This window comes from Neodiprion pinetum, chromosome 1, assembly GCF_021155775.2.
Source record: "Neodiprion pinetum isolate iyNeoPine1 chromosome 1, iyNeoPine1.2, whole genome shotgun sequence".
Classification (NCBI taxonomy): Eukaryota; Metazoa; Arthropoda; class Insecta; order Hymenoptera; family Diprionidae; genus Neodiprion; species Neodiprion pinetum.
The window spans coordinates 28,442,080-28,466,207 of record NC_060232.1 but is presented as its reverse complement, the minus strand read 5'-3'; the positions used below and the strand labels follow the sequence as shown (position 1 = coordinate 28,466,207).

Sequence of the window (24,128 nt, the reverse complement as noted above, 5' to 3'; positions counted from 1 at the left end):
TACAATGGAAATATTTGTAAAAATATACTGTATGTCAATAACATATTACATGAAATAAAGATGAAAGGAAGAAATACGGAAGTTGATACAAGTGGTTAGTCGAGACTTCTTTTTATTACAATAATAATCATTGTTATATACATATATATTACCCATTCTAGTATTAGTAATTCGTTCACACAATTTCTCGAGATGTTTGTGGTTCTTTGTTAATGAATACAGGATTGACTCAAGGACGACCGCGTTGCATATTGAAGTTCTCGTTAATCATAAATTAAGATTCCACAGATCCGTATAATTACGATTCAGAATATAATTACGTGTTAATAATCGTACGTTGTATACCCTAAGCACACTAATGCGTATTGTTTATCAATAATAATAATAATAATAATAATAATAATAATAATAATAATAATAATAATAATAATAATAATAATATATGTATATATATATATTTGTTTTTCTAAAGTAATGAACACTAAAAGATTGCACGTCATGTGATATACATATGTATGTATGGTATACACGTTGTATCTATAATATACATACATCATGCTCATAAAGATTAATCAAGCACGTTAACATTGAAATTAAACAACAATAATGAACAAACAAAACGAACTTTATACAGCAACAATAAATACAAGTTTTATCATCAAGTATATTTCAACTGGATTTTCGTGCGGTGCGTGGGTATATGTATGTATATTGTATAGTGATAAACCATAAATCATTCAAATGTAAGAGAATTTTCAAATCCTCTGCATTGGCTTGGCGTAGATTGAGGGAGAGTAAAAAATTCGGAGAAAAGAAAGATGGAATAAAATGTATGGAACATTACCTCTGATTGGAGACAAAAAAAAAAAAAAAATACCTCGGTTTTGCAGGCGCCAAATTCAGCTAACTATAAATAAATAGGGACACTGCGATAACTCAAGATCAGTTTGATTAATTTGAACTGTAGCTATTACAACGCGTGGACACGATGCCAAGTGTGTGTGCGCGTGTGTGTGTGTGTGTGTGTAAATCGCTATGAATATTAATATTTGTACTTTACGTATATCATATGTTACAATATTGTGTATGAAAAAATATTGAAAAGCTACTTTTAGCTCGTATTTCAGTTGAGCCTATAATGTGCAGTCTTAAGTATAAAAAACTGTTAGTTGGTCGATATTATTCTAACTTTCTTATCAGTTTTTTTTTCACTTGTTTCGGTTCAATACGTATATCGTGGTGTAATCGTTGGAACGATTCAAGGTGCCTAGAAATCGGGGAATTCAGACCACTAGAGGGATTTATGGTGTTCAAGAATCAATTTCAGATTTTATCATGAGCTGAAAACTCAAGCGAATAATAATATCCAACGGAGATAAAACTCTGAAAATACCAGTAATTACCTAGAATTTCCTGGATTTTTCAGACAGTTCAAATTCCTTGGATATTCCTTGTTTCCCAAAATTCCCTGAGCGCTAGACGCCCCGAATCATTTGTTTCTTCCGTGTAATTATCCCTGAACGAAACTTTACGAGGGGCACAGATTTTCATTATAATATAGTAATATGTATATCATAGAAAAATATTCGAATCGCATGGTTGAAAAGTATAAGTGACTTTATGGTGGAGCCTTAGGACTTGGGATGGAGGGAGTATCGCTGTTTCATTGAACATCGTGTCCGTTTTCCACTTGACAACCGTAGCTGCAATCAACATCCTTGTAAAGAGACGCCTCGTCCTTGACGCATGTCAAACCACCTTCGCCGTCAGCATTGCTCTCACTGTTCTGCGATTTGTTAAGCAAAGAACTGAACTCTCCGAATTTGAGGATCTCCTCCATCGCTGACTGCTCGGAAGATATCTGATGTGACAAAATTCAAGTGTTAGAAAAGTCTGGATCGATCGATCCGCAGTCGGAAGAACATCAATCTACTCTCTAATTTTAAGGTATATAAAATGGATAATTACACACACCCACGCACTAGATGAAATTTAAAAAAAAAAATCTACTATGCGCGACAAATCGGTGGAAAAAAAATGTCAAAAAAATTCTATCCGTCGCAAAAATTAACCAACTGAGAGATACACGACTATTGTTGTTCAAAGCTGCAAGTTGAATTTACACGGCTGAGAAGTTAAGCTGGTCAGCTGCAGCAAGTCACCTTCCGCGGTCTTCCGCGTCTGCCTTTCGTCGGCGGGCAGCTTCCTTCGTTTCCCCCGATCGAATGCCCGCTCAGATTGTGCCCGAGGGATCGTCGCTTTGGCCATTGCAGGTGAGAGTCGAGGTGCTGCTTGAGTTTGTCCTGCCTTGCGAACATCCTCGGGCAAAGGGTGCAGGCGAAGGGACGTTCGCCGGTATGGACACGCCTGTGACGCGCGAGGTGAGACGCCCTCGTAAATGCCAGGGTGCAAAGGTCGCACGAGAACGGTTTGTATTGTGCCTTGTGCTCTTTAGAGCTGACCCTTTTTCCCGTTACCTCGGACTTTCCAGAACTCGAGTGAGACTTTGACGTCGTTTCCGTTGAAGCAGCCCCGCTGGTTGATCCCTGGGGGAAAGTCATTGCCGATTATACGTTGTGGCTGGTATTGTGCCTGTGTTCGGGTGAGGTTAAAAATATGGAAAGATCAGAGAATCGTTGGGCCACAGTATCGAATTTTTGAAACAGCGAAAACTTGTTACGTAGAATTTAAAAATGCTGGAACTCGAAGTATGGAGAGGTAAAAGATTAGAAAGGTCAGAATGTAGAATGCCAAACTGTAGAATCGTCAGAATTCCTCTCGATAATATAGAATCGGACACGGATTCTCAATTTTGCTGTTCAATGCATTGACGTTTCTGTACCTTGTCTTTTTGCATTTCGCTATATAACTATGTTTTCAATTTTCTGTACTTCAACTCTCCACAATTATAAACTCTACGACAAGACTGTCGGGTCCGAGAGAATCCGATATTCTGGCTCCTCGCATCAATCGGTTATACTGGTTGTTTTACCCCTACCCGCTTTTTCGATGCAAATTATAAGGATCCTGAGCAACGTCCACAAACTTTGGTATATATAGTTTGGTATACATACTGGTCTTACAGGGAAGGTCGATTGAAACGATACGAAGGAGAATTAATCTTTGAGTTGTACAAGTACGTGTCGATCAATGGCTTACCAAATTATCGAGATCTTGATCCTGCTCGAAGGGCTCTTCATTCAGCTGAACAGTGGGTACGGTGGGGTCGGGACAATTGCCGAAGGAGGGTTCCTCTTTTACGGCAGGTAGGGACATGCTCTCCTCGAAGAGATCTTCACCGGGTGAATTCTTCAGTGAGACGCAGTCCTTTATCTTTATGTCAAGAACGTCCGTGTTCCTGGGCACGCGACCAACGGGGACTCGTTTTTGGCCTTTGTACCTCGTCTCGCGCTTGTACATTGGCGGTGGGATTCGTCTCTGGAGAATTAAAGGGAACAGATAAGTAAGTACAGCGATCCGCGATCCGACCGTTGATCAAGGCAACACTCACGATTTGCTCGTCGGGCGTATCCATCGACGACTCGAAGTTCTCCTCGGCCTCGACGACCATCGGGTCGTCCTCGATTTCCTCGAGCTTAACGTCCTGATCTTTTTGCTTCTGCTGATACCCATCGGTCGAGGCTCCCGCGCCTTTTCCCTTCCTCCGTTCAATAGCCTGGACCCTTGCCTCTATCTGACACCTATCAACCTTGCTCTGAGTCGTGCAGGAAGCCTTGACGGTGTGGGGTTGGTAGGCACCGTCGTTTTTGTGGTCAGCGGAAAGTCCCCGGATTTCGAGGTCCGTTGCGGTCTTGATAAGCGACGCCAGATGCTCCTCGGCGACGTCGATCGAGCCTCTGTACATAAAGTCCAGGAGGCATTCCATCTCCTCGACCGCGACACCTGAATCGGTTTCACAAGTTGGACACGATTGTTTATACTTGTCATATTTATACGATATTTATACCTTTCAGAATGAGGATTGGCTGGTCGCCGTAGTGCTCCTTGAACACTCTTTCAAAATAGGGACTGCAGGCGGCCAGCACCAGTCTGTGGGCCCTGAGCATGCCGCCTTGGCAAGCCAGGGTCGTGTCGGTGAGGGATCCGCTTCTGTAGAGACCCTCAAACAGGCCGGAGAGGTTGGCCAGATGGTTGTTCCAGGTCAGGTTGAAAGTCTTGTCCCCCATTGTTGCGACTTGGGGTATTTATCCTTCAGCCGGCAGGTAGAAACTTCTGCAATGCCGATAACCGCAAGATTAACGCGTACTCGGTACGCTACTTTTCATTAAAAATATTATAATATATGAAACTAAATTCACGCGCGTATGCAAACAATGCGCGGCCCAGCAGCCATGCTGCGGCATATCTATGGTGTTGAACAAACGATGGCCAGTCTTTTTGCGCTTCGGTTGTTATCGGGCTGAAGAAAAGGTTGAAGGCGCGGGAGGATATTGCACGGGTCTGTTTGAAAAGTTCATTCGGTGTTCGTCCGGTGGGTTCAACGATTCGATTCACGTTCGTAATTAGCAAATAATGACAGACAATAATTAAATCATCGGCGTCCGGTGATTCTCGTTTTCAATTAACGAGTTTTTCTACACTTTCGCGGGTCAATTGCGTCAGTATTGTGATCGAATTGGTTAAATAATTGCTTGACAACATGGACAGTTTGACGGCCCGCCAAAACGAATATTGATCGAGGCTATCTGTTGTATACGCTAGTAGTAGGAAGTGAGCACACACACACACACACACACACACACATTGCAAATGCACAAGTAACATAAACACGACAGTGTACCTAGGCCGCAACACAGCCAGTATTAAGACGAACTTCAAGAACAAAGGTCGACAGACTCTCGATATACCCGAATCATTCCTTTGCCACTACCATATTTCCTTTACAGTTAAACAATAATATAACAAGTTAAGACACTATCCGGTGAGTGTACATTTCTTTTACTCACGACCAAAGGAATTTGTTTCACAAACGAGAAATTCTTAGGGATAACGATAAAGAAAAGACTCGAGTGAGGTTTTCACATAAAAAATTATCGAAAATAGATCTTCGGTTTCCTCTCCAAAATTAGACTTTACAATACGTGCTTAAAGCTGGGCGCGGTTAGATTAATACAGTATCGATGCCATTACTATACATATCGTTACGCGTAGCAATCCTGCAGCCAGTCTCATGCGGTGTAAAAATGCCTAGTAACACACGCTGTACGGTATATATATTCCGTTAATTCTGAAACTTCTAAATCCGATCGAATCGTATGAGAGAAGGTCCAGGAACGTATCCTAGGTTTCCGAAAGCTCCTCCACCGATTGTGCGAATAAGTTATTCGAATAATGTGTGTCATCGAGCGGGAATAGCAAAGTGGAAAATCGCTTCTATCCCCGGTGTCGTCTTAGCAGCGAGATTCTTGAAATCCACGACGCCGCGGATACGCGTAGCGTTTATATCCGACCTCGGCGGGGGTCGAGGGGGACCACGTGTCATGCGCAGAGGAAGAAGCCGAAGTCGATCCATAATTTGTCCGCGGCCCCATGCAACGAGAGCTGCCGTCCCGTGTTGCCGAGGGTTCAAAGCTGCGTGAAAGTAAAAATACAAACGCCCAGCCTCGCCTCGCCTCGCCTCGCCGACGCCTCCGGATATCTGCGACCGAGGTTCTTCGGGGCATTTTCAACCTCGGCGTAATATCCACGACTTTGAAAAACAACGACAAGTACCTCGACGCGCCAATTAGTCCGGACTCGGTTGTCTCGGCGTGGACGAGGATGAAGGCAACCGGAGTGAGCCGTCGTCGCGGAAGCTTAACGAGTAAATCGAGATCAATATCTTCGAACGGGGGAGGCGTTGAAGATGCTGGGGAAATTACACCAGCGGCGGGTATCGCGAGTTTCCCGTTGAAACGAGTCGGCTGAAGATGGTCGGGCAGAAAAGCTCACGACCGAAGGATCGCAAGCTCGCGAGATACGTTTGAATTTTCGCCCGCCCCGGAAGCCTCGCAAATATACCTGCGCCTACGGTCCACGGGTCTAGGAATAATCGACCGACGACGACACAAGACGGTTCGAAGTGTGTATCCGAGTGCCCCCCTTTCCCCGCCCCGGGATACGACCGCGTCTATTTATACCCCCGGACGGTCAGCGTTCCTAGACGTACGACGTCTAGAGGCGATATCTGGCGAATTGCCGCGAGAGCCGCGAAACAGGTGAATTATCCCTAACAGGAATTACAAGGAGGGAAATACGTTCGTGCAGACCTACCTCTCCGATCACGGCCCCGAAGAAGTTCTTCCTCGGCCTCCCTCCAGCCGGTTCCTTCAACTCCTTCCGGTTCTCGGGGTTCTTCCTCCTCGCGCGAAACGGCGACGATCCGGGTCGGCGCACTGGGCTGACTGAACCCGGCACAATCCGAGGGCACCGTTGCCTTAGCGTGGCAGGGTATGCGAGTGCGAAGCTCGGGGCACGCAGAGGCTCCCTCGACGTTCCGCGCCCGATATCAACGGGGGACTGGAAACTCGGCGATGGGCCGGGGGCAAAGCCCTGTCGGGGGGGACGACACCCCCCACACGGCGAGAGAAAGAGAGACGGAGAGAGAGAGAGAGAGAGAGAGCGGGCCGAGGGGACGCGCCCCCGCCTTGCCATGCCGTCCCTGCCGCCCTCCGCCTCCTCCCCGCCCCCCCTGCCCCACAACTTTCCCCACGCAACCGACGCCGTAGTCAGGGGCGATTTCGGATCTCTTCGTCCTCGCCGTGGCGCTTATATCCACGCACAATACGCACGTCCTGCAGGCTGACGCGAGGAGTACGCGTTTCGTTACTTTGGGTGATAGGATGCGGGACATTGCGTTATAATATGTCGCGTATTAATAAAGTTGGGATATCTCGTTATAGAGCCGGAAAAACGCTACACGCGCGGTTTGGCTTGACGGCGGCTACTGACCTATAATAATTATAGACATTGGATGAAATGCGGTTTTGGCTGCGGCATTGAATTCTCATTACGCAACAGCTATCGCTCTTATACCATTTAGATATTCGTTTACGCTTGTGTAGTCTTATCGGGTCAACCGTAATCGCGAGACCCCCGAACGGAAGAAACGACTTTTGCTCTCTGAGTAACGTTGCGTATAGATTTTACGACCCGCTGAAAACGTGCCGTGTTATGCAGGAATTGTCCCTCGATTCTCTTTATAAAATATTACGTTGTTTTATCGCCGTGCGTTCTCTCCAAATTCTCAATTCTTGATCCACGACGATGTTTACTTGGGCAAAAATCCCTTCCACTCAAAGGATCAGACGGGAATTACCGCGGGGGCGAAACGCGGGGGCGACGAGGAATTCATGGAAATTTGCACGTCGTATGGGAGAAAAGGACATTAATTGCTCAAAGCACACAATCGATATCACGCGAGTCTGCATACGTGTCCGCGTATGTACGCGTTCACGGTGAAACGGGGGTGTTATTACGGGTATGCGCGACGCCGCAGGACGAAGGACGCAGCCCTCGGACCGACCCCCTGCAGCTCGCAACTCGCGGGCCGAAAACCCTCCGGTGGAATCTTGAATCCCCGTTTCGGGGGCAGTTCATATCGATTCGTTATTTTTAGGGATAGCCAACCCCCCGCGTCGCTTCAAAAATACACTCTTCGCGGCAGGCGGACGACTACGCGTTACCGATAATCGAGCCGACTAGAGTCTGTCGGGAAAGTGACCAAGGCTGCCGGAATGTCATTTGAAACGTTGTTATGGAGCAGGATTTTATATAAAATCACTTGCACTAACGATTCATTATATTCGGACTATAAAATCGAGTCGTTAGGTCTCAATGATGCGTAAAAAATTGATTCGAATTTTCGAATAATTTTCAAACACAATTTGTTAATATGTACCGATCAAAACAGGAATTGTTCAGGTAAAAAAGTACGCCTCGAGTATCGCGAAAGTGAAAAGCGCGTACTGTAACTCGTTTTGAAATTCATACCTTACAACTTTCATATTCACTTTTGTGATCCACGCTATGTTACGGTACCTTAGAGTTCGTACTAAGCCAAGTATACACGAATATTCGAAGCGATAATTCCACTTCAGAACGCAGATGGAAATTTTTGAATGTTTCGAAAACTGTTAATCACATTGCCGTATCTCCGTCACTGATCAACGGTTCTCAGAAAATACGATTTCCTAACGGTGCTATAGGTAGACCGATACGTATTAGAATGCAGTAAACTTCCGTTTCGTGATGCATGAAAAACATTAGTTATAATGCTTGGTCAGGTTTCTTATTTTCTTGCAACGCGGACTGAAAGGGTGGACTCAAATATCATCCTATCAGAAAATGAAAACTCGTCGGAAATTAACTGAGAAACTGTGTACTGTGCTGCATTTAATCTGACCACATTCTCTATATCTCGCTGCCAGACGCCGTTATCAAACCGAACCGCAGTACATGACGGAACTTCCATTAGCGATATAGTTGTGGCGTTCTCTTTCAAGTTTCTTGGAAATAAGTTGAAGAGAAGTTCGAAAGTATTCGAAAACAAGTACGGACAAAATAGATGTGAAATAAATTCCACCGACGTTCACTCATCCACTTCACGTTTTTCTCAAATATAGTTATAGAATGAAATATTGTATGCATTTTATTATTCAATTGACATGCAAAAATATACACCTATATCAAAATGAATTACAGTTTGTAATATGTGAATTTTTGAAAATCTCAACCTAATCAACACGCAATATACAACGTAAAAAAAATAAGATACCGGTATTTCGTCTTAATAGCTATAATAAATAAAATAACAATAACTGTCGTGATGTAGATAAAATGAAATCGCTGCGCTGCGAGCAAGCAGAACATTGTCGGGTGGATTCTGGTTTATTCAAGATGCTAATTAATTTGCAGAAAATCATGTCGACTAAATCGTTTGTAGCGCATGTCTAATTCTTTGTGTAATATCTACAAAAAATGCGATATCAAATGCGCCGTGATGAAAAAAAAAAACATAACCTTGGAGTAATGATTGATAATAGCGACTTCTAGCAGTCGAGGTAAACCAAATATTTTGTCACAGGTCAAAATGCATCGTTAAGGCGCGAGTTAAATAAAAATCAATGATACTTTTTCGTTAGGATAATTGCTGATTGCGACGAATTGAGCATTCATTACACTGAATGTTTTGAATAATGCTAGTGTTAATTTACCGCAGCGCAAAAAAAGTTATCTTTTGTAGTAGCACTTAGTGAACGCGTAACTTTTCGATTAAAACTTAGTCCTAAATTATCATCGACATAGATCAAGACCACACGTATCCGTCATTGGAGAATTTCAAACTTTCTAAGATCTGTATGCGTTGCGGATCTGGACAGCAAAAATGTTGGAGCAGCTTCCCGCTAAAACCGCAATCGCTGAGATTTTCTTCGCCAAACACGTTAGATGGCGCCTTTCCAGATTCTTCCGAGGCGGCTGCACCTCCTATAAGAATATTTAGAATTTCATGTATTACGGAGAAAGAGTTTCGACTGTTAGATGGCATATAATTTACCTCGTCCATTTCCTGCTCGCGAAAATGGAATAGTCGAATTGAGATGCGCGCAGCTGACCGAGAATTGTTCCAGGTGACTCGAAGTCATCAAATGGCAAAGACTCGGCAACGTGTGCGGTAAGAGCGGTCCTCGCAGCTCGAGGGAATAAAATTTCTCCATATCTATGGTCACGACGCTCTCTCTGACCTGTGTAAACAGTGAATTTATATGAAAGTTAGCTTGAGTACTGAGAACTATGAAAATATTCGCAGCAATTTTGACCGCGAAAGATCGATTGGTGATAAGTACGTGTGACGAGGTATGTCAATTCAGGGTTCGTACGCTTTTTGGAATCTGAAATTCCCTAACTTTTCCAGGTATTTTAGCCTGAAACTAACATTTTTACAGTAATCTTACAAGAAATATACCGCTGAATAATGACAATTTTTTTTACACATTAATACCAAGATCTTCAGTATTACCTAGTAAATATCTTGCTATCTGACTATCAATTTACAAAAAACAGGCAGCAATTTTCCGTAAGAAAAAAACGAAAGAAGGCTTGGTATCAAGTAATATACATAGAATGTATGAAGTGGTGCGATGAAACAAAATCTTGAGTACAATTTGTTTTTCAAGATCGATAGTACTTTGTATAAGAACAATTCCAGTTTTATTTTCGAAATCTCTGACTTTTTCCTGCTATAAAAAATTCCCCGAGTTTTCCCAATTTTCCCCTGTGCGTAATAATCCTGGCCATAGCGGCGATAAATACCTTGAGCGGCTTCAGCGTTGCGCCGTGAAATGCAACGGGCGCCAAAAGAGTTGGAGGAATGCCTGCCAAGGCACCGGTCGAAGCGATCGACGATTTACAGTTTATCAAAAAGTTAAATAAAGCTTGCGTCTCGACGTCTTGAACGAAAATTAACGACTCCGCCGAGTTGTCTATTTCACTCTCTTTATCCTGAGTAAGACGAGCCTAGAGCAGAAACAATTTGCATTCAAATGAATTATCAGGTATTCATATGATAAGACAATAATACGTGAATTTTAAATTACGTTGTTTGCATAAATTTTAACACTAAGAAATGCAGGTTTTTTCATAGGTTTGGTTAACAATGTTTTTTTTTTGGGCATCATCAAGTACGCAATCCCGAGAGTGGAATTTGATTTCTGTTAGCGGACAAAATTGCATTTAACTATACTAGAAGTAATTCGATATTTTAAAATCTGATTCCATGCCTGCAAATTATTTATTTTTCTAATTTCAGAATCTTCAAATCCGAGGCTTTGCAACCACTTGTCTGCTGGCCCATCCTCGTCTTCATCTTCGTCATTAAAATGCTCCGTGTCAGTAGGATTTGTCATATTTGATGCTGAAGAGTCCAGAGTATCGCAGCCAGAATCGGTTGTATCTGATCGCCTTTTGGATTTTTTTTTCAATGGCATCGTAAACTCTATGTCTGAAATGGAAGCACAAATTGAATAAATGGAATGCAGATTTGATGTGCAGTAGTAGATAACGCAAAATAGACAGATAATATGGCAACTGAGCAGCAAAATCAATAATTTGCTGAAACGTCAAGAAAATACCAAACATCTGACTCTACTTTATCGACTTCTTTTACCCACCAAGTATACATTGGCTGGGCAAGTTCGTTTATGGTGTCATGGTAAATACAGATCAAAGAATAGGTATGTTTATCAAGCTACCGATCACCAGTGACCAGTGAATAACAAATGCGCTGTTAAAATTCGGGATGCAATTCTTTGCAAAAAAAGTTATGTATGATTATTAGAAGGCTACTGATACACATTACCTTCTTGCTTAAGAATTTGTCTAAATCCTCTGGTGGTCGGTGTGAGAAGGGCGTGAACTTCTGAAACACCGCAAATACCAGCAGCACGGAAGAGAACTGTGAACGTGTTTGCGCATACGTAAAAGTATGGACATTGTCTTGCACGTACTAGCTGGAACAACGATCTGAAGCTTTCACTCCATTCCCGGTGCAGAGCGTCTTTGATGTGCTGGTTTGTTGCTGCCATTGGGCTGCTCGATATTGCAGCACTAGCTCTGCCAGCAGAGCGAGGAAATAATTCTAGCCAAGGTAGCGAAGGATGCTGCCATACTAAACAGCATTGGTGAAACCTACAGGAGAATGAAAATGATTATGCTTATGAGGATGGTGAAATATAACAATTTTTAAGCGTTACCTGACGACAACATTGCTGCAGGAATTTAAGGCCGTAAGTACATCGAACCAAACTGTGTTCATTAGAGTTTTCATTTTATCACTACTCAGAATATTACATGGCAATATCTCATGAATTATTCTGTCTCGATTTTAAGAAGGGATTATAATTTTTCAAAGAATTTAAAAGCTTCTTTGCATACCAAAGTCTACATTCGATGTGAATTGAATATACCTTGCATTAGGACTAGTGTCCAATGTAGTTTCCTTTTCACCGATGTCGACGCAGCGAACAAACCCAGTAGTGCCAGACGCTTCTTCGCTAGTTTTTAATTTTCCATTCCAAGCAAATGGTTTCGGAGACATGAATCGCATCTTGGTATTTAGCGTCCAATCTATTGGGATGTAGTTATTTCCTTGAGGCGCTGGTGTTGGTTCCTCCTCTGCGTATCCATTCTCTAGTTTTGTCAGTACGCTGGAAAATGAGAGGGGGGTATTTTGCCCAGGCTTGTCGGTGTTTCCCGATTTTTGAATGTTCAACAACTCAAAAAGGGTTGTGTCGCTGCTCGCTTCCAATTCCTGCGCTGTCAATGGCGTTGTTTTGTGCTTTTTAAACGTAGTTGCATTTTTAGAGAATGGGTTTTTACGCTTCAAAGTCGTTGAACCTTGTCTGATGTCGGTTATAGGAATTGAACTGTTCTGATCTAGCGAAGGTAAAGCCTTTTCTACCAAAGTTCTGTTCATCCGTGCCTGAAGCGCTCGCTTTTTCAGCTTCAATCGATGAAGCTGCATCACTTGCTCCGGCCGTTTCCATTCTGCCAGATCAGATGCAGAATTTTCATCCATTGATGGGTTGAAAGTGAACTTCGTCATTCTGCAACGAGATAAGAAAAATAAATGTACCTATTTGCATGATTTACCCAATTTCTTTTTCTACTTAAAATCAAGTGCAACCGTCTCAACAAGCAACAACATCGAGGAGCATAAGTAAACCCAAACATTTTTAACATAAATCACCGTTTAAAGTTTGTCGAATTATTAATACAGAGCTGTTCAGCAGATGTGCTATTCGTTGGACGCTGTCACTACGTCGTTCACAAATGAACTTATACAGAGTGGATGGCAGATGCTGCCTTTCATAAACATGAGTGTGACTTTTTTTAGGTTAAGTTAAATGTTTTCGAGCGATATTTCATCTCTCTAGTTGTTACGTCGGTGTTTCAAGTTTTACGGTTAGCGCTAAACATTTTAGACTGATAATAAACGAAATATAACTTGCGTTAATTCAAAAATACGGAAATTCACTTCTTAGCAGACGTAGCGTTTCACGCATTCGATGCCCCCCCACACCGTCAATGAGAAGCGCAGATGCTGAGTTCTGTCTTTTTTCTATGCGCGCGCTGAGTACGCGCGATGCTTTTCAATATGGCGGCTGATTTGAACGTGGTTTAATCGTCGACACTGTCATGGTATCAATAACCTGGTACAATTGATTTATTACTAAACGTAATCAGTAATTTATGGATTTTATGGCTACTCAAATCTCACACAGAGATTTTAAATTAATCAAGACGAGCTGTCCTTAATCGGCCTGTCTGACATATAAAAGGTAAGAATAGCCAACAGGGCTGATTTGAAACTATACGGTTCTCTACCTTTTCCGAAAGGAAAACTTATCTATGAGCGGCTAGCAAATTTGCAATATTTTTATTTGTAAACGAACATGAGATAATCTTAATAACACCTTTTCCGCGTGTGCAAATTAGGCTTTTCTCCAAACTTGAGATCTGTCGTAGTAGCTTATGGTTAATATATAGCATGGTAATTCAAAAAGTTGAATCATTGTTTTAATTACGTTGCTGTGCTGATTGATGAGTGAAATCGAACTGCACATGCAGTTATTGAGTTTGGCGACTAATTTTTCAATGAAAACCAGTTACACCGTGTATAAAAATTGTTCAACACACTGCACGAAACTGTATTTCCAAAACTGGGATTATTCAACCATTCATTTTGACCCATCCATTTTGAATGTAAAACTTGCTTGATTTTGAAGTTTCCACTCGTTTTGACTATCATCTGTGCAGTTGAGCAAGGTTCGCAACATACATAGGTATACATGTGATTAATTCGTATTATCGTATGACCTTTTGTCGGTAGTTTTATGCTGGTAGAAGTAAAAAGTAAAAAAAAAAGAAGAAATCTGTACTTCGAGAGAGAAGAAAAAAGTGGATAATAAATTACGTGTTATTTTGGTGCAACTGGATGGCAATAAATATCATGTCAGATCCGCTGAGAAGCTAGCTTAGTCGCTTTTCTTCCAGAAGAGCGAGTTCCACCCCACGTCGTAATACAGATATGGTTCACTTTGAGAGGCGCCCTTCAAGATATATATGTATATATATATATCTAAAATATATATAAAGCCCGCCTGCATCTCGTTCCGTACTCGAAACTCCGCTTCTAATATTGAACCGCATGCATTATGCATTAGATGACCGCTTATGTTGCCTGTTTGACCATGTCTTTCGCGCTAGGAATATTCGCGTTATATTCCCCCAAGACTTTGCAATAATATCTATCTTTTTTCTTCTCTCTCTCTCTCTCTCCATTGCTTCATAGATATCAGTAAAAATGTATACCGTACGTTCGGTGCTTGTACTGACCGCGTTTCGAAAATTTTCGATTCAAATCGACGAATACTGTGCGTACAAGAAAACAACGCGACGCTTTCAGATTTCCACCTGTACAATGGCTCTGCGGGTTCTGTTTTTGTGGCGGCTAGTCAAGCGTTTGTTTTTGATCTGCCATTTGTCGAAACGGAACATTGTTCGGCCTACCCGCTAAAGGGCAAAGCCCTGCGGGGGCGTTTTTGTTCCTGTTGAATGGGAATATGTATACGTGCGCCAAACCGAACATAACCGCGGGGCTGCCACGGTAGATTTCCTCCCGTGTGGGAAAGACCCGCCTGTTGCGTCTCTCCATGCAGAATTGAAAAAATACCCAATTCCTTACCGCTACGTAGGTATAACCTGCAGGCCCAGCTGACATCCAGATATTACAAACGCATTTAATGAAATCAAGGAAAATAGTAGTGAAAAGTGAAATTTTTCAAGACAATTCCTTAAATTCCGCAGTTCGGTCTCTACTGAGAGAATTTAATTTCGCATTTTACCCATTCGTCGGGACAAATTATTCATAAAGTGATTTTCTTTCTTCACTGTTAAAAATTTTTCAATCCGTTACCGAATAACTGGTAGATAATTTATGAAACGTTGATGTATACAAGTGTCAAGGTAGCATTATAAATTGAGGACTGAAGAGTAATTTCATTTTCTGTTATATTTTCTTTTCTTTTTTTTTTTTTTTATATCTATTTTGTTCTTTCAACCGTCGCGCGGGGATTTCTAGTGGAAAACTGACAGAGTTTGCCCTTTAACCGGGCATATGGGAAGAGTGAGTCGAGGAGATGAGCGCAGTGTATTCTCCAACGGGTATTTGACTTTGAGATGAGCTGACATGGAAGGAAGGCAGAAAGGAAAGAAGGAAGGTTTCGGCCCGGTCGGATTCCTCCGAGCACCGCCTATATCATTTCCTATGGGGAGCTTGCGAACACCGGGCGGAACCTTTCGCGGATTTATTGCTTCGAAATTCAACACACCTTGGAAAGCACCTTTAGCAACTGTTCAATATTGGATGCCTGCAGTTCGTCGTTCAAAGTCCAAAATCTTCTCTGCTCACGGTGGCAAAAGTCTACGTACATTATACATATCGCAAATTGAATTGGTCCTCGTATATATACGGAATAACCGACATTTCTACGAGAATTTGAATTATACGTCTGGAATTTCAGGTAATGCATATTATTTCACTTCTGCGTCGTAATAAATCAACTTTACAACGTGACATTTGTAAGGGGTGCCGGTTTGATGCGAATTTATACTATATTTTACGGGTCCCCAGATCAAAACACTTACTTACCGTTTATGGTATTTACATCAGGTTCCATTAGCATACTGTGTGATTTGGATTTGCATATTATACGAATAATTAATAGGGAACGAGCGACAACCCTTTGCGAATTATTATCCCTTGCTGTGATTACTTTCCGTCCAGCTCCCGTTTCCGGTTACTTCATTAAAAATATAAGGTCGAAACATAGACCGGGACGAGAAACCGAAGTGATCCTACGGAGTTGAAGTTTAGTGCTGAACAAAAATTATTTCTACAGAACATTGGTGGCAGTCTTGATAAATTTTAGATACATCAACATGGCGATTTTAAACCATGCTGATTACACCAATTAATCACTTTCTGCTATTACAAATGGTGCACTCCGTGAGGCGATTAAAATCTAATAGAATTTCAGTCGTTCCGTTTTGCATAAAATCCATACAACAGGTATACCTGTGACGTTGGTAAAAAGAAGCTCGAAGGTGGTACCGGCACCTGATTAGAAGCGGAATGACGCATTGGTAGCGGCTATTACGGCGTGAGTATTGCACGTGGCGTGACGGCGAAAAGAAATAATATCAAATCGTAGAACTACGCAGCTTGCAGGCGGCGCGGGTTAGGAAATCAGCTTACAACTCGGCTAAACTCTTTTAAAGGACAAATAAATATGCAAATTACATTTCGCAAACTTCAAATGCCATGCATCTTCGCCTTTACGAGCAGAAGAACAAAGTTTAGCGAACTTTTACACCGTCGTCGCAGGAGTGGTGAGGAGGCATGAGGCGTCGAGCCGAGCGTCCTGCAGGATTGGCGAAACGGGGAGGGATGCCGGATATATATGTATACAGGGAGGGAATTCTCTTAAATAATATAAAATTCAGGGGAACTTGATAAGCCGCAGCCGCTCAAACTTTTCACTCCCAGCTCCCATTTCTTATTATAATGAATGCATATCGGCTTAGCGTGCAGAACCCTTTTTGTGCGAAAGGCAGCGTGCTGCTTTTCGACGAAAAAGATTCTACCGTTCCCGAATCTTTCGAAGAAGGTCGTACCGTGCAAGATTCGAAAGAAATCGCGACTTTGCGAAGATATGGACTAATTTCGCTGTACGCGGCAATTTTCACGGTCACATTGTCACCGCGTAGTTCCGAAATACCGCAGTTATTATACAAGCTTGTGAAACTTGAAGAGGTCGGCGACCCCAATTCCGTATATACTCAGACGTTAATTAATACTCCTCGATAATGCGAAATAAGATTATCGGGTCGCCCGGATTTCCGTTCCGTTAATATACACTCCGCATGCGAAATTCTAATTCTCACGGCCAACGTATACCCTCCGTCTACGCTAGATTTCTCGGACCGACGCCCGGCGTCGCGACGCCTTAGGTGCGCGTCCGCCGCACACGCTGGAGATAATATACGTTTGTGGGGCGGCGTCGGCACCTCTCGCCACCCTGGTACAAGCATAATATAAGCTGTAACATTTCTAATATCGGCGATGTTCCCTCGGGTTGCAGGCAGCCAGGGTTTGTATGTCCACGGCCTTTGAAGCGCGTCGGTACGCCGGGCGTCGAGTGACGACGCGACGCCTGGGATGTCAGGGACAGATTGCGCGCGTCAAGCCACATGCCGCCAACTCTGGTTTGATTTCCACGGGAACAAGCCACGGCCCCCAGATATGACTGACAGCCTCTCCGCCGACACTCGACGCCCTTCCTGATGCCGACTCGTCGAATTTCCCACCTAGTTTCAGCAATTCGTTGTTCGACGAGTTGAATTTTAGCGAAAAAGAAAAAACGGACAAGTGCGAGTAGAACTCGCGCCCTGAGGGTTCCGTATAGCAATTTTTTATTTGATACTTAACTACAAAGTAACGATTTTATGGAGTTTTTCCTTTATTTGTGCTGTGAGACCTTGCTTATTGCCAAATTTTATAATTCTAAGTCAACGGGACGTACTCCATAGACTTTGATGAGTGAGTTTGCGAGTATCAAAATATGTGGCATAAATGGCCGTGTCTTTCGATTGCGTTGACTTAGAAGCTTGAATTTTTTACACCTCCAAGGGACCGGAGACCTTGGTATTTGATATTACTTTCAATTTGATACCTCTACCTGTCCCTGAGAAAAAGGGTTTTGACAGACGGACGGACGAACAACAAGGTGATCCTATAAGGGTTCCGTTTTTTCCTTTTGAGGTACGGAACCCTAAAAATGACGTCGATAGCTAAGAAGGAATGAAAAACCGTGGAATCAGTTCTATGCGACGTTATTTACGGTTATCGATGTGTCGAAATGAAGAAATTGATAATCAGAATCTAGTAGTTTGAATTTATTATATGACTTCACGGAATCGATCGGAAAATTATTATAGATTGAAAATCTGTCTCAAACAGGTTTTTAGAACACTCGTTATTCCTTGTGTGCAGCTTTGCCTTTCAAACCTTTCTTTATTGTCTGATATTTTTGGATGAACAATTTTTCGACAAGACTATTACGGTCATTTTTTTACTATACAGGTACACACAGGTACACCGATTACTAATTTCTCTGCAATCATTTTTGTTAGTTACAGACTTCAAAATTTATTTGTTTAGTATCTCGGTCAAATATAGTGACATAGCTTTTGGGGCAATGAAAAATGCACGGGATATAAACCGTGTCATCTTGAAAATTTTTGACAGTCTACAGATTCGCTGTAAGGATATAACGCGAATATTGTATAAGTATATAGTCTGCAGATTAAAAAATATACATGTCCAGGTGGAAATAATATAAATTTGAGGAGTAAATTTATCGGGCGCCAGTTGAAATTATTCAAAAAGTTGGCGTCCGCGCCTAAAAACCAATACATCACTCGAGCTTTATTAATAGGGGCGGAGGGGGGGTGAATTAAAAGCCGAAAGACAAATGGCTCCAGTCTCGCTAAATCTTTGCGAAAAACTTAGTAATTTAATAAGCAATTTCATGCAAATTTCAGGGCGTAACCGGTCGGCTAAGGGGACTCTTTTGGGGTGTTTGCACTGGAGGAAATTGGGCTTCGTCGCTATACATACACCTCTATCCGTCGAATCCATGGTTATTTCAGGGGCCAACGATCCGTCGAGAGGGTGTGCAGGACGAGGCGTCGGCCGCAGCCTTCGCGATGCGCGGTGAAGAACGCCATCGTTTCAAAATGCAATATCAACTGCATGAGGTACCGTACTTGGCAAATGACTTTAAGGATGTACGGGACGTACAGTCCGGAAAAAGAAGCGTCGAAACAAAAACTTGATCGAAAAATGCTTTAAGCAGCGTCAGTGAAGCTAATCTAGTTACGTCCAACCAAAAAGATTCCCGTGATCCAGGAAAACGTTTTAAAACATATTAAACTTAACCTGTAAACTCGCTTATCGTTTCGACTACATGAAACAAGTCATATTACCTATTTTACTATTTTTTCCCCCAATAATTCACATTACTTGCCCGATTCTGATGAGCAGTAGTTCATTTTATTAATGCATTATTTCTCCACAAGTCGTCCAAGGTAAATTGTTGAATTATTACGATAACGCGTTTCGTGTTTGAATCATAAGTTATCACCTAAAAATTGTAACGATTATCATACCTGTTTTTTTTTTGCTTAATTACCAGTAACGAACTCACGACAACAAGTATTTCAGACAATCTCTAGGAAATCATTGTAACGAATAAGACGAGCTACTATTTACTAGAATCGGAAGAAATGTAAGGATATTTTGTTGAAAAAATAATGGAACACTGGTAATTTTATGAGGTTGTTAATATTAAGGTGCACTGACAGTTGAAATCACTATGTTTAAATATTCCTTCAGGATCAAAGAACTTTTTTTTAAAAATCATATTCAACTTGTCTCGCTTCAGCTGCACCCTCCGGAGCGTTGATCGTCGCGACGTCCTTCCTGTTTCGACGAATTTTTCACTCGACTGTACAACCTTCGTGCCAACCTGTTGTCCAACCAAGCTGCAAGCGCAACTAAGGACGAATAACTTTCAGGACGATTTGAATTCTCCCGACGCCGACTGATTTCGAGACGTACGTCTTTACTTTCGCTCCTGTTTCTAGGCGACTCGTCATCCTTATATTTCGTGATCCAAATCCACCACATCGCCTCGAGACCGGAAGCCATTGGGCAGCCTCGGCAAGGGACGCCGCTCGGCTATAACGACCCACTTATCGCGGCTTTTCTCCCTTGGGCGGCGGCGAGGAAGGAATGATTTTTTCCTCGTCTCTTTTGAGCTTCTTTTTCAGCTTTTCCTGTAGCTCAGCGCCCCGCTGGGTTCCGATGTGACAATCACGTGCCGATCGACGGATCGGCGTCTCGACGCCCGGTCACTACGCGTCAATATAAATATTTATACACCCGAGAAGTCTGCCGACCCCAATCTCGCGTGCAGGCGCGGATAGGTGCATGGGGGTGATTTTCTTTTTTATCAAGGGATCAACCAAAGCCCACGCATCTCATTTATTTCCGTCCGTATATATCTGCCGCGGTAATATTCCCTCCCATACGGTACGTGTCTCACTTCAGACGATTCAGTTGACGACGCTTTTCCTCCTCATCTCGATATTCCCCGGTTGTAATGCATTATGACTCCCAATCGAGCCGCCGAGATGCGGAGGGAATCCGTATTTTCACGAACTGTGGGAATCCAGCCACTCCACGACGGTAATTGGAAATCTATGGATATCGTCCGGACGTGATTCTCACGGTTCAGGGAACTCGAGATTCTTCAAACGAAATCTCAACCCTCGTATCGACGCTGTATATTAATCGAATTATATTAATCATCTACACGCGTTCCGATAGCTATAAACTCGCCAGGCAACGCATATTGCGACGAATGAAGTAGTCGATTCAACTCGTCTACCACTTGCCTTCAACCTTATAAAATACAGTTGCAATTGCATGAAAATTCAATTCATTCAATTACCAAATTCTATTAAAGCATCGTTATTAAATTTCATAAATCTTCAAATTTAATCGTGATTGGAATATGCGGCTATTAATTAATAATGATGCTCAAAAATTAATATACAAATATCATCGGTGTGTAGAAAAAAAACTATCGAGTCTAACCGATGTCGAATCGAAAATCTATGCAGAATAATAAGTTTGAACCATATCCATGTTATATTTTGAATTTCTTGGTCATGCAGTTTTAAAAAATCTCCAGCCACGTACACAATTGTGCTTTCGCTATTTTTCTGCAACGTGACTAAAAGGATTACGGCATAATCTCCAAGTATGGCAACAATAGGAGAATGATCCCGTGTATCTTATACATGTACTGATGGATAGGCGGCTTATAAAACCTATAGGTACCCAATAGACGCATACCTATACCTAGGTTTATTCTTCCACCAGACGTAAATACGTGTTCACGGAGGGTGATGTGCCTGCATGGAAAGGATCGCGTTTATACAGCGACGTCGGGGATCGAAATTCGAGGCTTGATCTCCGGGGATCGTCGATCAATCCATCACCGAGCGGAGCATCAGCGATGCCCTGCAGACTGTGTCGCGGGTGTGTGATCTACTGGCGATATACTCGGCACACCGTTAGCATCATCGCCCTGGCAAGCCTTGTGACACGGTTGGAATATCTTAGGATTTCGGAGGTGAAAGACGCCACGTAGGTACGCTTGTATTACGCTGTATTATACCTGCGGCGAAGAGAATAAACGGAGGACTTCGGGTGTATCGCAGGGTTGGTAATCAGGAATAATTTCGTTGAACAATCGCATTTTTCCTTTTACATACACGCATAGCTGTGTCGCGGGGAGCGGCGCATTGAAATGCAATAATTTTAAAAGCGTTGCATAACGCTCTGCAAGCTCCATAAAACCGAGCTGAATCCCTCCCCCTTGCCCGAGAAGAAGAGCTGAGCAGTTACGCCTGTGTAACGCTTGGCCGGTTGGCGCGTTAAGTCCATCGTAATTCGTGGCCCGAGACTCGGCACAGGTCCATTAAACTTTACACCCGGTACCTCCGAGTCCTTACAAACCTTATAACGACGACTTAACGATTCGTATTCCGATAAAGCGCCGAGGATTAGGGAAGCGGGTCGGGCAGTCGGGATTCTCTTACCCGCCTGCGGAACACGGTTACATGCGATTAATCGTCATCGAGGAGGCGGACAAAACGCAGTGCGGTGGAGAAAACTGCGATTGATTGGGATGGGGATGTGAGAAGAGAGGAGGATTTTTCCAGGTTAAATCGAAATACATCTTCGTAAATATAACAGCTTCCATCGCAAATTCTTAGTTCCGTAAACGGCGGTCTTGAATTGCTCCATAAATGCAGCAGCGTTTGCTTTGTGTCGTAAAGGATTCTTGCCGTTTTAGCATCATCGCACGGGATCTCGGGAAGGATATGCGGTATAAGCGTACGGTTGAATGCGAGTAAGTACATCGTACCGATGTATTACGTGAGTGTAACGTTGCGGTAGGTGTGTAAAGTACGCTTCGACTGCCGGCAAAGCACTGAAAGCGCCAGAGTGCCGTAAGAGGAGTGCGGTGGTAGCGCTTTACGGTAAAAGCCCTCTTTGAGGAATCCGTTTATTGGTTGCTAAGCATCGATATATTGCCTCCTGCGGACGGACGATGGAAACCGACGAAACGGTACCAGCTCCTGCTTGCCTGCGGAACCTCCAACCGGGGAATTAGTGAGCTTTTAAAAGCGCAAAGCGTCGGAGCAAGGAATATTCCACGAAATGGTGAGTATGTACGTACGTAACGCGATACGGACTGCAGAATGCACCTACTCGGCAAAAGCACCGAGATGGTTTTCCTCTTCACTGACGTAAGCACAGCTTCGCTGTTTATTTGCCATGTATTCACCACATAATGCACGTCTCCGGATATGATTATTATCGTACAGTTATGATCCGTGCTTTCCAGGGTTGACGTTAATGCCCTAAAATCAATCACAAAATGAAATCATTTTAAATTTCGCATTTCAATCTTTTTCATGTTTCGTCTTTCATTTTATCTTCTCAAGACGCGCGTCGTCGAGACACTTGACGGATGGACGTAAGAGAAGACCGGATAATACGCGACAGACATAATTTGCCTGCCGTGCGGATATTAAGTGACGCGATGGGCACTTGATGTATGCGCGGCTGAAATGCCCGTTATTTACGCACGTAATGAGCCAGCGTCATACCGCGGCGTCTCGAATGTTTGCAGCATGCAAATTAACGCCATATTCTATCCGCCTGGACACGCGTGACCTCTCTAACCTATGGCCTGCTCATGGTTCCTCGACTTTACGTGACGCGCGATATTTTTTCTCATCTTCAGACTCGCGGCTTCCGCGGTTATTGTAGTTTGTCGAACAACGGCACTATTATTACTGCCGCCTTTTGCTAAAGAGGCAGAAATGCTAACGACACAGTTAGAAACGAACGAACCATACCGTATTCGAGCTTCAGGATAACTATTGATGTGTTTTGAAAAAAAAGCATCTGCCTTCTCGACTAGTGATAGAAATAGGCGATACCGAATGAAATTTCAGGCTTTGTAACAGACAATCATCCGTTACAGGCGATGAGTAATGGCATCTAGATATTGCGACTTCACGTTGAGACACAAGAGCTTGCAGCAAACCTTGTTGAGCCATACAGAGTTCGTCCAGCGTCACATTCAGTTCTCATATTTTCCGCTCGCGTGGCAAAAACTTATGACTTGGCACTGTGGTGTGAAGCCACATGCGGACATGAAAACGTCGAGAAGCTGCAGGTAAGAGTTTATCTCCCGAAATATAGTGTAATGAAACAAAGACTAAATGTACACATGGGTATTGACTCTAGTGTGCTTCGTGTGCTTTGAAACCAAATTCAAAAGCGTCAGTGTTAAGTACACGAGTACAGTTTTGCGATTAGAGAGGAGCTTCCGCAGGTTTGAGAAGGCGCTTACGCTCTCCTGAGTCTGTTTAAAACGAGCTACGTTTGATCTTCCAAACCTTTAGAACTTGCACTCAAGACTTGCCTAATATTCGATTTATATTTAACAGATTCAAAGATCCGTGTTATTCTGTTCCGAGTCATCCAATTTCTCACATACGAATAGATGTTACAATCTCTATACACTTGTTATTTTTTTCCCCGATGCTCCGGTGCCGGATATCCACTTGCGGCAACTTTCAAGGTGATGGAAACTGCTTTTAAACATTATTAAAAATCCGAATGAAAGGGTGAAATTGTTTTGAAGAAACAAAATGAACCAGCGTTATTCGAAATGCGATTTGAGTGAATATGCAAAATACGGCGTGTCTTGTTTCAAACTAATAGATCAACCGATACGGTTTAAACTCGAGTGCGCCTGACAGCACGCAACCCAACTTTCATCCGTGCATGCGTGTTACTTGAAGTTAGAACCGAAGACTACGACGTGAAAATAGTCACGAGCGGCCGGCCGATCTTC

At 42.9% G+C, this 24,128-nt stretch overlaps 2 protein-coding genes across 6 annotated transcripts in view; both read right to left on the bottom strand.

Annotated features, from left to right (window-relative positions):
* Positions 1–95: 95 nt before the first annotated feature.
* Positions 96–6,584, bottom strand: LOC124224249 (zinc finger and BTB domain-containing protein 14). Of its 3 annotated transcripts, none has more exons than XM_046636567.2 (6): positions 6,274–6,582; positions 3,968–4,233; positions 3,512–3,903; positions 3,160–3,438; positions 2,163–2,546; positions 96–1,861 (listed from the first exon to the last, which is right to left on the bottom strand). In XM_046636567.2, exons 2-6 carry the CDS (start codon positions 4,185–4,187, stop codon positions 1,664–1,666), a joined length of 1,473 nt encoding a protein of 490 aa, XP_046492523.1. In that variant the 5' UTR covers positions 4,188–4,233; positions 6,274–6,582; the 3' UTR covers positions 96–1,663. The 3 variants fall into 3 exon arrangements, with proteins under 3 accessions (XP_046492523.1, XP_046492524.1, XP_046492525.1); XM_046636568.2 differs by lacking the exon at positions 6,274–6,582 and adding an exon at positions 5,221–5,435; XM_046636569.2 differs by having other exon boundaries at positions 1,726–1,861; positions 2,124–2,546; positions 6,274–6,584.
* Positions 6,585–8,637: 2,053 nt separating this feature from the next.
* The window catches only part of hd (humpty dumpty), a 97,115-nt gene continuing 81,624 nt past the window's right edge, over positions 8,638–24,128 (bottom strand). For all 3 annotated transcript variants that reach the window (XM_046636545.2, XM_046636551.2, XM_046636557.2), the window contains 6 exons: positions 11,964–12,602; positions 11,357–11,685; positions 10,779–10,999; positions 10,312–10,515; positions 9,557–9,743; positions 8,638–9,486 (listed from right to left, as the gene is read on the bottom strand). In XM_046636545.2, coding sequence (XP_046492501.1) covers positions 9,308–9,486; positions 9,557–9,743; positions 10,312–10,515; positions 10,779–10,999; positions 11,357–11,685; positions 11,964–12,602 — 1,759 coding nt within the window. In that variant the 3' untranslated portion in view covers positions 8,638–9,307. The remainder of the gene's footprint in view (positions 9,487–9,556; positions 9,744–10,311; positions 10,516–10,778; positions 11,000–11,356; positions 11,686–11,963; positions 12,603–24,128) is intronic.

What these genes read in the sequence shown, in the direction of transcription:
- LOC124224249 (XM_046636567.2), bottom strand. Translation starts at nt 4,187, where the DNA reads ATGGGGGACAAGACTTTCAACCTGACCTGGAACAACCATCTGGCCAAC. An exon ending in GCCAATCCTCATTCTGAAAG is followed by an intron (nt 3,904 to 3,967) that starts GTATAAATATCG and finishes AAACCGATTCAG; the next exon opens with GTGTCGCGGTCGAGGAGATG. An exon ending in ATCAAGATCTCGATAATTTG is followed by an intron (nt 2,547 to 3,159) that starts GTAAGCCATTGA and finishes ACTTTCCCCCAG; the next exon opens with GGATCAACCAGCGGGGCTGC.